Source organism: Populus alba, chromosome 6 (genome assembly GCF_005239225.2).
Source record: "Populus alba chromosome 6, ASM523922v2, whole genome shotgun sequence".
Lineage (NCBI taxonomy): Eukaryota > Viridiplantae > Streptophyta > Magnoliopsida > Malpighiales > Salicaceae > Populus > Populus alba.
This window is the reverse complement of record NC_133289.1, coordinates 4,982,679-4,996,220: the sequence shown is the minus strand read 5'-3', so window position 1 is coordinate 4,996,220 and position 13,542 is coordinate 4,982,679. Positions and strand designations below refer to the sequence as shown.

The following is a 13,542-nucleotide window of genomic DNA, read 5'->3' as shown; positions in this document are numbered from 1 at the left end:
AATGCTGGCTAAACTATAAGTTCATCACCACCTATTCTGTTTATTAGAAAAAGAAAAAAAAAGTAGAAAGATGATATTGCTTTCAATTGGACATTTGTAATTGCTTAGGAAAATATTAGTTTGCATGTTCACACTTGAGAAGACCAAAATATATTTTAGACCATTAATATAATTTATTGGTCAGATCTCATCTGATTTGTGTCAAATCTTTTTTTTAATACTCAGAATCTTCAGTTTCTACATTAGAATAACGAAATATCAGCCAGCATTCGTATTTGGCAAGATCTCAAACAAGAATATAGAGTTAACCTGAAATCATTTGGATTTTCTGGACACATATTAATCTGTAGCAGTTTGAAGAAAACTCTTCTTAGATGGCTATAATAAGATGATAGAATGGAAGACAGCACTCCAAGGTATCACAGCAGAGCAATTTCCTGATAAAAAGAAGATGAAGAACCAGATCATGTGTGCTTCTCTTTCCTTTTAGTATTGTGATTTTTAAGGGAGTTTAGGGTCTCACCTCACCATTGGTTCAAATTTGTGTGTATCCAGGATAGTACCAAGCTTCTCTTTGTGGACAGGTAATTTCAGAGCCATCTTTGCTCATCTTTAAGCCACAACTGGTTCAAGCTTCTCTAGTTGGGTTTGAAATTTTGAAAAACAAGTCATAGCACCGTGTTAAGGCGTCGATAATTTACAAACACCATCCGAGAATTTTTTTTTAATTATATTTAATAAATATAATTTATAACAATGTTTCTGAATATTCTTGAAAATTACAAGAAAAACAATGTAAAATGTAAAATGAGAAGAAAAAAGATTGATTTTATCTTTAAAAGCATTAAGATAATTACATTATTTTTAAAAAAATTAAAAATATAAAAATATCATTAAGTAGTGTGGGCATTATGTTATTTAATTCCAAAATTAAACGAGTAGTTTTATTGTATATTAAAAAAAACTAAAATTACCAACTTAACATTATATAATTTGTAAAAAAACAATTCAAGTTCAAAATTTTAATATTCAAGTAACAATATAATAATTAAATTATTACAATATGAATATACTTTGTCCTAGGGCATAATAACTTTCCTTTCCCTTTAGTTTTTTTTTTTTTTAATTGACAAAATTTTGTAAATATAAGGTAAGTAGCAACCGAACCGAAGCCCACAAAACTTGGTGTAGGTCCCTCTAACTAACAACAGCCACAAGCCATCTTCCTCCGTGGCCCCCTCAGGCCCTTGCAAATGATATGCCAAAGGGTATCTCCCATGGCTTCCATTCACTTGGGTATCACATAAACTCGACACATTACATGCTGCTGCTAACATTTTATATCTCTTTATATCCACTTCACTTCCAGAAATTATAGTTCCTTTTCGTCCATCGAGAAAAAAAAATGGCAAATTTGACCTTCAAAGCAGAGAACTTTTCCTTTCTCTCACACCACACAAACACACAAACCTCACTCTTGAACACGACCAACTCATTCAAGGCCAATTCTTTACGTTTATTCCACTCTAAAAACAGCTTGACTTTCAGGGTTTGGTGTAGTATTAAAGAGAAAGAGAATGTGACAGAAAGTGAGAGGGTCCCTGATGTACTCACCGGACTAAAAGGAGTTGATGAGTTGGACCCCAAGAGGGTTTCAAGTTTGGATTTTGAGCAAAAATTGGGGAATGATGGTGGGTCTAGTGAAGTGGGTTTTGATTGGAATTGGCCTCCATGGAAGAATATTCCTCAGAGATATAAGCTTATTGGCACCACGTCACTTGCCTTCGTTATTTGCAATATGGACAAGGTAAGTGTATTTGGTCTAATTTGATATGTTCATAGGCCTTGGTAATTTTTCTTGTCGGATTGAAACAAAAAGAGGAGTGATTTTTAAGGTGCTGCTAATGTTAGCTACTTGGTCATGTGTTTGTGGCTAAAGTTGTTAATTTTGATCAATTTGCTAAATTGGGTAGGTGAACTTGAGTGTTGCTATAATTCCTATGTCACACCAATTTGGGTGGAATTCATCAACGGCCGGGCTAGTGCAGTCATCCTTCTTTTGGGGTTATGCTTTGAGTCAATTACCAGGAGGTTGGCTTGCCAAGATTTTTGGTGGGAGGTTAGTCCCTCATTGCTCGCTGTATTTACATGGTCTTTCATGTTAGAAGACTCTGTCATTTCCATTAATAAACTACTTTTTTCTAAACTCCAGCAGTGAGAAACCTCTTGTTTAAGCTCCGGTAATGGATATAATCCTTTGATGCATGAGGAGGGCTATATTAGTATCTTCCTGTGCAGAATTTGACCTTGAGCTATTTTTCTTCCTCCTATATACTTACTTAAACTGGTATAAGTTCTGCTAACTCTTGATTAAGATCTAGTTGAATGATCTTCTATGATTGGTTACTGGCCGAAGAATGTTTTCGATCACAGTAAGTTTATCCGATGATTGAACATAGCAGGAAAGAAGAAGAGATTTATATGGTTAATTTAACTTGTTGTCATTGATGTGTTGGGTTGAATTGAGGTGTTAGGTGTTGGAGTTGAGTGCTATATTTACTTTTACGAGCTCAAATTCCCTTAAGAAAGGTGGAGCTACTTCTGATTTAACAAAAATCAATATTAGGTCATTGCAATCTATCAATTTATCTGCTTTATTCAAGTAGCCCCTCCATTAAGATTGAGAAAATTATTTTTTTTGTTTGATCATGATCCTAACTTTCTGCTCATTGATGCTGATACATCCCATTTTCATTGATGTGCATTGATATACTTCATTTCCATTTGACTTTCTAAACTCTAAATGTGACACCTCAACTATAGCAGTTTTGGGCAATAAGAACAGCAAACAGTTCCATTATAACCTTAGATTTCATACTTAATCCATCCCCTCTAGAGCTTAAATGTACAAGTTGTAAACAGTTTATGTTCTTGCACAAGTTATTGTGTCAGCTCAATGTAATTGAATGATTGCTCTATGATTATCCTATCTATTAAAGCAGTAAAAAAGGTATATGTTTATGGAAATATGGCTGACTCCACTTGGGCAGTTCATGGTTTTAATGGATGTACAGGGTCTCTTTAAAGATTGAGGATAATGCCGTAATAGACACCCAACTCTTTCTAGCATTCTAATTCAGAAAGAGAGGACTCCAGAAACCAATTGTTTTATGGAGTAAAATTAATTTTCTAGAGATCCAATGCACTGCAAGCGTTTCACCTGTCTTCTGGGCTTGGTGCAAATTGTATGATACATGCCTAATGCCTTCCTTTTTATTTGTATTTATTTTTCAGAAAAGTTCTTAAGTTTGGAGTTTTGACATGGTCAGTGGCCACAGCACTTCTTCCTTTTCTTGCTGGATATATGCCCGGACTTATGTTGTCAAGGGTTTTGGTATGTGCAGCTTCTCCCATACTCCATGTGTTGAACTAGTATTTCAGTCCAACTTGTGTACATCTTTTCATGAAGCTGCAATTGTTTAGTACTTATGCATGTGTCATAAGCATTTGATAATACTTTAGAGATTCCCCCTTTCTTAATTAGTCCGTCTCTCTCTGTCTTTCATAATACTCTTGTGCATTTTGCTTTGATGTTCCTTTACTCAATGTTAAATTGCTTAAATTTGTTTCTTGTCTTATTGAGCTTTTCTCTTACATGTTCCATATCTAGGTTGGAATAGGAGAAGGAGTTTCACCATCAGCAGCAACAGACCTCATTGCCAGGCATGTATGACTTCCAAAGCTCTATAGGAGCATGTTTTAGTGAACCTTTTAGATAATATTTGCTGAAACACAATCAACCACGACTATGTTTTTGTGTCGGGTTTTTGGTTGGTTTTTTTCATGTGTTTCATTAGAGTTGGATTCCTTTGCACTTTTCTTGATTTTTCTTATGCTCATGCTCATGTCCAGATTGCGTTCTTTTACATTATTGAGTAAAATTGGTAGTCTTGTGAAAAACTTCATAGAGATTTCAATGTGGAATATTTGGAAGTTAATTTTGTTATGTGGAACATTATGACTCTTCTGTGGTTTATAGAGTTCCCTGCCCACCTCTTAACAATTTATATATGTACAATAATAATCTCTTAATTGTATATATTAATTCTTGTTTACACTTAGACACTGATGTCTCCCATCTCTGCTTTTTGAGGTTCTTCTTGGCTTTCTTCTGTTTCATATTAACTTGTTATCTGTATGAAACTTGTCTTGCCTATTTTGTGGTAGGCTCTGTCCTGTTCTCTTATTCTCTGCTACTGAACTTGTGCTCCTTGGCTTGTTATAACCTGTTATATTTTGCATCCTCATTGACTGATAGTGCCCCATAGATTGCTTTCTTATGTTGCTTGTATTGTAGAAAGCTAATCTCTGTTGAAGAGATGATGTAGAGTTATTTTCTCCTTTTGATTGGTATTGACCAACATTGCATGCAGGTCAATACCTTTGGAAGAGCGATCACGAGCTGTAGCATTCGTCTTTGGGGGACTGAGTGTAGGAAGTGTTATAGGGTATGTTTTTCTAAATTTGGTCTGTGATAGCAACAATTCTTTTCTACTGATCAGGAAACTGCTTACCACTTTATTTACAGAATGTTAACTGTAAAAATTGACCATAGAGTATATTCAACCCATTGGCATAGGTGATTGTCAATTATTAGAGAAACTAACACAGCTTTTCATCTTCCTGGTGTTAAATTGCAACTGATAGAATTAAGTGTGTTAGGTCTGTGAAACACATTTAATAGACAAATTCAAGTTATGCTTAATGTTTTTCTTTTTTCTGAGTCTTTTTTTTTAGTTAAAGTGAGCACCTGGCTTCAATTGCTAGTCATTTCTAACAGTTTTAAAGTTCATGCAGGCTTCTTTTAGCTCCGCCCCTTATTCAGAATTTTGGTTGGGCATCTGTATTTTATATATTTGGCTTTCTTGGGTTAGCCTGGTAAGTATCTGTCACTAATGTTTTGGATTCCAATGCTTACCTGCTTCTGCCTTGAACAGAAGGAATTTCACACTTTGGTGATGCATAAAAAGGCTTTTCGCTCAATGTTAAATAAAAAGATAATATTTCATGGCTTTTTGGTTCACTGTGATTCGGAATTGACTGTTTAATACTTGCATTTGTTTATTTGATTATATTCAGTTTTTTAAGTTGCTAATGCTAACAACTGAATGAAAGTTGACTTCATACTTGTGGCAACACCAAAAATTATGAAGGTTTTTGGGGTTTCAATATCTTGAAGAGGGGCAAGCTTCACACGCTACCAAGCCTGCTTCACGTAAGCATTAACTTCTATTGTTTTTTTTTTTTTTTTCTATTCTTGATTTGATGAATAAAGCTTCTTAGTTTATTGATAAGTAGGTAATGATTGGTTGACTACTTTTATATAATTGCCAAAATCATATGGTGTCTTCTTTTGCATCTCTTTTCATGTACTGGTAATACCTTATTCTACACTGCCTTTCTGATGTAAATTATTTGGTTAGTCTACCTGATGTTGCATGTATGATGAATATTTTCCCTAATTTATACAAATTTAGCAATTTCACAGCAGAAGATACAGATTATTTAAGCTAAAGGAGTGGCATATCTGAAACACCCTATTGTATGGGTAGCCTCGAACAATAGTTCACGTATTGTCATATTGAGTTGCTAGAGAATAACCCACTTTATAGGCCAAATATCAGCTTTGTCAGAAAAAATATGTCCTCCGTATTATTCAAAGCATACTCTGTATCTCTTTTCAACTGGGTACACTTGAACTGATCAATTTTGTTGCCTCGGAGACAATCCACTAGGATTTATCTCATCTTCTAAATGGAGTTAGCATATTACTTTTACACCAGTAGCATGTTTTCCCGAGTCTTCAGATGACCTTCTATGCTCAACTGCAGTATTGACCTCTCATTGGAGGGTCATCCTAGGAAAGGCTCAATTCTTAGGTGGTGTACTGATATGATCTACATAAAAATGATTGGTAGTGAAAATGTTGTTTTTCCGTGAGATCCTTTCTGCATAGTCATGAGTGGACTTTTCCTTGATATGTTTGACAGGGCCCCAATCTATCCACATGGAAAAATCATTTAGTAATTCTCTTGCAGCATTGGGTGGCTCACTGAAGGTACAATGCTTTCTCCTTTTCTTTATTCGGCTATATAAGATTGGAAACTTGAAAGATGGAAAAGGTACTGATTAAGCTATTGATTGTATCTTAAACGCAATACTTCTTGAAAAGTGGCATGTTTCACTGTTTTGTCAAGTTAAACCCAAGTAACTAGGCTTAGGGGTCATTCAATACTCGTATAGTCAATGGCAATAGCCAATAAGTCTGCCTGAATTCAACGTACTATTGTTGACTGTTCTTTGTAACAAAATGGTTTGAAACATTTTTCACTAGGAATGCCATTACCATCACTCTCATATTATTGATTGTTCTTACATGAGTTTAAACATGTTGGGGTTTTTTATTTCTTTTCCTATTTTTGTGAACTGTATGATACCTGATAACAAAATTAAAAGAACCTTCCTAAAACTTTTGTGTTAACTTTTGCCCTCACTTTCCTTACTGGCTCTATTGTGGCAGGATGTGCCATGGAAGGCTTTTTTCCGAACCCCATCTGTATGGGCAATGATATATGCTCACTTTTGTGGAAGTTGGGGTCACTATAACTGTTTATCTTGGCTTCCTTCTTATTTCAGGTATCTTTGCAGTTCTACTCTCTGAAAATCTTTTCTCATCGTTCTGGAAGAAAAGCATTTATAATCTTCTATATCAATATCTTCAATGTGCTTGTCATTATGGCTGTAATGGAAAAGAAACTTAACTTTCAATCGATATGCCATGCAGTGAGGAGCTGAGCCTGAATTTGACAGAAGCTGCATGGGTAAGTTTGAAGATGTACGATTGTCTTACAACTTTTAGTCCTTCTCACACTTTAGTCATTTATAGTACTTGTATTGTAAATATAAAGAATAATTCTGTAGCTTAAAATTTGACAAATTAAATTCTCACGTCTTGAAATGAATTAGGGGAGTCTTGCATTCCAAAAAGAAAAAGAGCGCTGTTGTAGAAGAAATTGCTTGTTTCAACATCTCATGCTTTGGTCTTGGTATCCTAGATACGATTTGATTGAAATATAAGTTCTGGTTTGAAATCATCCATCTTCATGCATCTTTCGATGTTAAACACTGCTACAGTGAAAGGCAGGTCCAATAACATATCAGAAGCTTTGGTGATATCAAGACAGCATGCTTTTTTTATCTGAGAGGAATTAATCTTCCTTGCAGTAATTTGGCCAAATTTTGTACTCTGAAAGCGAGTACAATATGAATGCTTTCTGCTAAATTATCCTGGTAAAATGATTAGTTAGTACCCTAAATACTTGGGAGCTTAACATGTAAAGCATTGGTGATAACACTTGACAAACTTGAGAATGCCTTGCCATTCCAAAAAGTCTGAATATTAGATAGTCATCCGTCATTTGATTGTTTAAATGCATTTGAACATTTTTTTTATATTTTATTTTCCTATGAAGTAACTTTTAACCATTGCAGGTTTCCATCCTTCCTCCCTTGGCTTCAGTTTTTGTGACTAGCTTTGCCGCACAGCTTGCTGACAACTTAATTGCTAATGGAGTTGAAACCACTACGGTCTGTAAAACCAGACATCTATTATAGTTCTGCACATTTATAAGCATCACCTTGAAGCTTGACCTTTTTGACCTTGCAGGTGCGAAAGATTTGCCAAACAATTGCCTTCTTGTCTCCTGCTCTTTGCATGACGCTCTCCTCTGTTGATCTAGGACTTCCACCCTGGGAGATTGTGGGGATTCTCACTGGTGGCTTGGCCCTCTCAAGCTTTGCCTTGTCAGGTACTGGACTATTTAAGAACCTATTTAATTCATTTTGTGAATTGGAACAAATTGACTTGTGCTAGGTTAATTTCTATTTCAATGATCTATCTTGCAGGACTTTACTGTACACATCAAGACATGTCTCCTGAATATGCAAGTATACTGTTGGTATGTGGCCTGCAAATCATAATTTTGTTGCATATGCTATGCATTTTCTTATCAGTCTCCTGGTGAGATTGATCTTAGGTGTCATAAACATGGATTATTAGCTTATTTCTCACATGTTCCTCACTTTATGTCTACTTCAAATCAACTCAGCACATGGTTCCTGAATCTTGTGCATCATTTTTTATGACATGGATCTGTAGAACCCACATACCCAATAATATACCTCTTGCAAAGTGGAGTAGGGTTTTCAGGTGAAAAATTGGAAACTGAAAAATAAAAAACCATGTTGATTCACTTCATTTAGTGGGTTTTTCTCAGTGATCTGTTATCTTGTTTTTCCAGCTAGCCACTTGTCTTAATAAAATTGATCGCGAGTCTAGCATTCTAAATTATCTAATAAAACCATTATTGGCGTGGATTTTGCTCCTATCACCAATGAGCATTCCGGTCTGCCTGTAGATTCTTCATGCTGTTATGCAAAATTGTATTGAACTGGAAGTTCTAGACTAAACTTCCGTGAAACATTCCTGTGGTAGTGTTTCTAATTTTAGCTCCAGGTCAAGCACATAATATATTCTTTTGGATCCATGATCAATTGACTCCTGTAAGCTTGCCGTCAGTTCAAGGTCGACACCTGAATTTTTAAAGAAAAAGACCTTCCTTTAACCATTATATTCATTCTATCTGTCTAATTTTCCTACGCAGGGCATTACCAACACCGTTGGAGCAATACCTGGAATTGTAGGTGTTGCCTTGACTGGTTATCTTCTTGATACAACTCATTCGTGGAGTGTAAGTTACCTCTACCTCTTACAGAATATTTGGTTGAATGTAATGGATCATGGTCCATTATATTCTTATGTTTGTTTTTTGTAATTTTTAAAACTGTAATAAAATGGATCATTATAATTTATATTAAAAAAAAATAGCTATGTAATGAACCTTTACATATTAAGAGTAATCATGCAAAGATGTAATTATAAAGAAATTTATTAAAGACTAAACTGTAGTTTTGTCTTATAAAAAAAAATTATAAGAACCAAAAAACTTTCAAATAAAGACCAATTTGTTTAAAAAAAATGAAATAGAGGGACTAAAGTAATTTATTTGAAAACTTTAGGGACTGAAAATGAAATTTAGTATTGATTACATTACATTACATCTATTTTCAAGTAAATAATCTCTGGATAAGCTGTTATTTACTTCTTCCTTTAACTGTTTGTTTCTCATATCTGTGCTCCGCAGATTTCTTTATTCGCACCATCAATTTTCTTCTACTTGACTGGTACGATTGTATGGTTGGCATTTGCCAGCAGCAAGCCTCAAAACTTCTCCAACACAGATTGACTTCGATTGTCTTTGGATCAGTTTTCTTGAATGAAGCATCCAAATTAGAGAGAAAGAGAGAGCACACCATTCATTATGTTATACATTTTACTCCTTTTTCCATAGCGTTTGGTGGGAATTGCCTCATCTACCAATAGTTAGTGTCATTTGTATATCTCTGTACACAGAAAATACCTTATGTATATTGACTTCAAGTGCAATCCACCAAGCAAAATGCATAGTTGACTTTGTAGTCTTGGTTGGCCACCAAAAACATATACTTAACATGTTTGTCGTGTAGCTGTGTTTTAGCCTTTAGGGCTTGCATTTTACGTTATGCCTTTAAACCTCAAGAACTCTGTTACACCAATATTACTCTGCATTTTACGCTATAAATCAAAGGAAATGTCCAAAGGCAGTTCATTGCGGGACCAGCTGCCACAAAGCAGTAAAGAGATTTATGTTGTATTCTGGTCCATAACATGGGCACTGGTTATAAAAAATAAACCATGGCATAATAATTTACCAAAAACATTTGTCATTGTATTCTTCGCCAAGAAAGAATGTAACATGTGCTTGTATTCTGTCTTATTTGGCGGATCACTATTTACTACGTGGAACCGAATTCAGTTCCATGTAGTGCTGCTACCTAGCTGCAAGCAGGGAGAACATATGGCATTTGAACGAATACAATAGAGAAAGGAGCAACCATTATTGGCTTGGATGAATTTACATGTAAAGGCTCCAAGGAAGGGATGTCCCCAGATGAATTTACAGTTAAAATGTTCCCATTAAGTAGCATTGTTTGGCTGTGTAAATCTCCATCTTTAGCTGTTAGATGGTATTCCTCTCTTGTTATCCCACTTGTGGACCGTTGAGGTAGCTGAATGACCTTTGATTTATGGGACTTATGAGACCTGTGAGGTTTGTGGAGCTTATGAGACCTGTGAGGTTTGTGGAGCTTGTGCTTGTGTTTCTGGTGCAATCTCCAAGTACTGTTGAATGTTACAGTGACTTCAGCAGTTGTGCTATTGTCAAGGTTGATTATCAGTAATGTGATCCCTTTCTGCAAAGATTATTAATCAAATTAGATAATAAAGGCCTCCACTTGTGTGATGATTGTGTTATGGAATTAACTTACGGATTGTTTCGCGCAATGAGTATAAGCACGTATCTTTTTCGTTCCAGAAAAGCTGGTTGATAGAACGTTTCTTCCCATTAATCGGTGCCAAAGAAGAGCACTGCATCAAAGATAGCGAACATTAGAATTTCTTAGAGACCTCGTAAGACCGAGTTATAATAGATATTCCATAATGGGAGTCAAGGGATTTCATCTTTGGCCTGTTCTGACTGCTGATGAAGCCAGGGTTGATCAAATTATTTTCATAATCAGCATAAATTTGGAATATCGTTCCTAATTTAGTATGCCTATTTTAAAACTTCATCTTCATTCTTTTTGCAGGCAAAGGAATTTCTTAAAAAATAATAATAATAATAAAAAGAGAATTCACTGCACTCTTTGATTCTATCCTAATATCTAACTTTTTCAGATCACCTGCCAGCATAAGAACACCAGTATTGGAATACCTGTAGTAATCCGGATTTGGAACAAAAGTAGTAGTGTTAAGTAGACCATAGTTGCCACCAATCAATGACTGTCTGCAGTATGTTTTTGTATCATAAGCTGATGCCATCCCAAGCTGATCCAAGTACCTGTTTTGACATCCCTGGACTTAGAAATCCACACAAGAAAAGCTGAAGATTTTTGTTATAAATTTTGTCCTCACTTACCAGAAACTAAACACGAACGCATTGGTAACAAGGTTACGGCCACTGTTGTAAGCCCCACCTGATTCACCAACCCATGCAACTGCTGAAGTTGCAGAACTCTTGATGGTGCTTTGGAGGCTATTGAATGTATCAGCCTCACCGTCAAGATAGGATGGATCAAGGATCTTTTCGATGAGATGTGTATCAACCCCTGCACAAGAAAAGGATATAATCATGTCAGATTAGACCTACTGTACAAGGTGTAAGGCTACAGAAGTTGAATCATTTTCTTCAAAGAGATACCTGGACCAAGATTGTATATGTGGTGGGTGATCGCATTTACAGAATTGCCTGTTTTATCTACAAACTCTTTGAACCAATTTGCATCAAAGAATCCTCCAGGTGCTATAACTAGTGGTTTCGGTTCAATACTGCTGTAAATCTTTTTCACTGTGTTATACAGGGAAATTGTATCAGAAGCATACTGAGCCGCTGCAACTCTTGTTCCAACGCCACTTCCACACAATTCATTTCCTGTTCAGCAAAAATTACTTACAGTTGGTTTAGATAAATTAATCTCAGCAATGTAAATTGATCATAGTCAGTTCCCACTTCCCATATGGTCAATAATCAATGATACTTCTATGGATTTCATGAAACATTAAGCATTAGCATTAATCAGGAGAAAGCAATGGAGAGTGTTCTTACCGAGCTCCCAGCCATAAATAGAGTAGTTCTTTTTGACAGTATAGCTTATAAACGATTCTGCATTGGTGTAGTTCCAAGCTCCTACTGCAGAACCATCAGATTTTATGGACCGGCCAGCGAGAGCATTTAACCCAAATATAATTTCAGCCCTGAATTTGCAAAAGTAAGATGTGGTTCAACTCCTAGAAATTGTAAAGTATGGTTAACAAGAAACAGGAGAGAGTATTGTTCTTAGTTGTTACCCAGATTTCTTGAAAAAGGCATTTAGTTCATCCCATCTATACATGGGCAAGCATCCTTGAGTGAAACCAAACATCTGACTGGTGTTTTTAACAAATTGAACACAAGGTTGCTTATTATCTTCAGTGTCGTAAATGACCTTATCTTGCAAAGTGCCTCCTAATCTGATTTTCAATGGTGAAAAAGCTGGACCGTTGCGCCAAGAAAAAGTAATTAGAATCCTAAAAAGCATTAAAAAGAGTTCTTGCTAAATAAAACATGAAATTGAAGAAGAAAAAGTTGCTTTGCTTCAAAGGACTCTTACCCTTTATGGCATTTAACAAGATGTTGTTGTTGAGATCCTGCATAAGAGAAAATATAAAACAAATTTCAAAAAGAATAAATGTTTAGAGAATAATTTCCTAAGAACTCATATGTAATAGTATAATGCCAGTGAAGTTTGGAGAAGTGCAGGACAGGGCAGGACAAGCATTACAAGCTCAGCTTCAATTATCAACATCATAATCAGATATCTAAAACAACTTCAAAAGCAGAAAAGCAGACTAAAATGGATCATTACCAGATTAATGAGAGAAGCCTGGTCCCAGCTGCATGTCCCATAATCACATTTCTCAGGTGGCCACCAATCCAAGGTGGCACAAATGAAATCTTCATCAATCTTTCCAATGGAAGTTTTTCCATCAATGAAAACAGTTCCTTCACTAACACTGCTATTATCGTTTCCAGCCACAGCACTTTGTGAACTCACATAAATGAAGCTGCAGCTAACGATGCACACCAGGAAGCACAACCCCATCTCCCTGTTCTGCGAAGAACTCATCTTTTTGTAAGCAAATACAAGTTCAAGATCCAAGGCTTTCTGTATAAATGGGTAAGGTAGCCATGAAAGTGGCAGAGGATGTGGGGTTACCAGAGGTTTTGCCACAGCAGGCCACAGAATTTAATAAGGGATAGAAAAAATTTAGATTACGTACGTTCACAAGTAAGATATAAATATGATTGACGATATTATAAAGGAAAATAAATTTATTGGTAATTATTGAAGCTTTGTTTGATAGGCAAATACATTGCAACTTGTAATCACATTCAAGCTTTGGTTCTCTTTCCTTCAAATCTTTTGCCTTTGGAACCTTGCAGGTCAGAATAATGAGAGGTTTGTTGCAAAGTGGGCCATGGCTTTTCATGAAAGCGGCTAGTTGCCGATCAATTTTCAAGGGCCTTTGTGCCTTGCTTCTCTATGAATGTGTGTGATCCGGAGACCCACTTGTTTGGTTAGTTCTTAAGTTTTTGTGACACTCTGTAGTTTTCGAATTAAAAAGATGCTCTTTTAAAATACTTTTTAGTTAAAAATATATTAAAGTAATATTTTTAGTATTATTTTAACATGACATATCAAAATAATTTGTAAGAAAACTAATTTAATATTTTTCCAAATAAAATACATTTTAAAATTAAACCACGTTAACCAACACACTTTTAA

At 35.5% G+C, this 13,542-nt stretch overlaps 2 protein-coding genes across 2 annotated transcripts; one reads left to right on the top strand and one right to left on the bottom strand.

Moving 5' to 3' along the window:
- The first annotated feature begins 1,237 nt into the window (after positions 1-1,237).
- LOC118032624 (probable anion transporter 6, chloroplastic) lies at positions 1,238-9,597 on the top strand. Its single transcript, XM_035037387.2, has 15 exons — positions 1,238-1,807; positions 1,974-2,119; positions 3,295-3,394; positions 3,671-3,723; positions 4,434-4,508; positions 4,858-4,938; positions 5,214-5,275; positions 6,051-6,118; positions 6,581-6,696; positions 6,845-6,881; positions 7,552-7,647; positions 7,727-7,868; positions 7,966-8,018; positions 8,724-8,810; positions 9,264-9,597. The coding sequence occupies exons 1-15, from the start codon at positions 1,406-1,408 to the stop codon at positions 9,363-9,365; spliced, it is 1,620 nt and encodes a 539-aa protein (XP_034893278.1). The 5' UTR covers positions 1,238-1,405; the 3' UTR covers positions 9,366-9,597.
- Positions 9,598-9,865: 268 nt separating this feature from the next.
- LOC118032623 (heparanase-like protein 3) lies at positions 9,866-13,285 on the bottom strand. The gene is made up of 9 exons (XM_035037386.2): positions 12,622-13,285; positions 12,367-12,403; positions 12,065-12,248; positions 11,823-11,971; positions 11,418-11,648; positions 11,136-11,325; positions 10,932-11,057; positions 10,486-10,585; positions 9,866-10,410 (listed from the first exon to the last, which is right to left on the bottom strand). The coding sequence occupies exons 1-9, from the start codon at positions 12,880-12,882 to the stop codon at positions 9,994-9,996; spliced, it is 1,695 nt and encodes a 564-aa protein (XP_034893277.1). The 5' UTR covers positions 12,883-13,285; the 3' UTR covers positions 9,866-9,993.
- Positions 13,286-13,542: the final 257 nt, after the last annotated feature.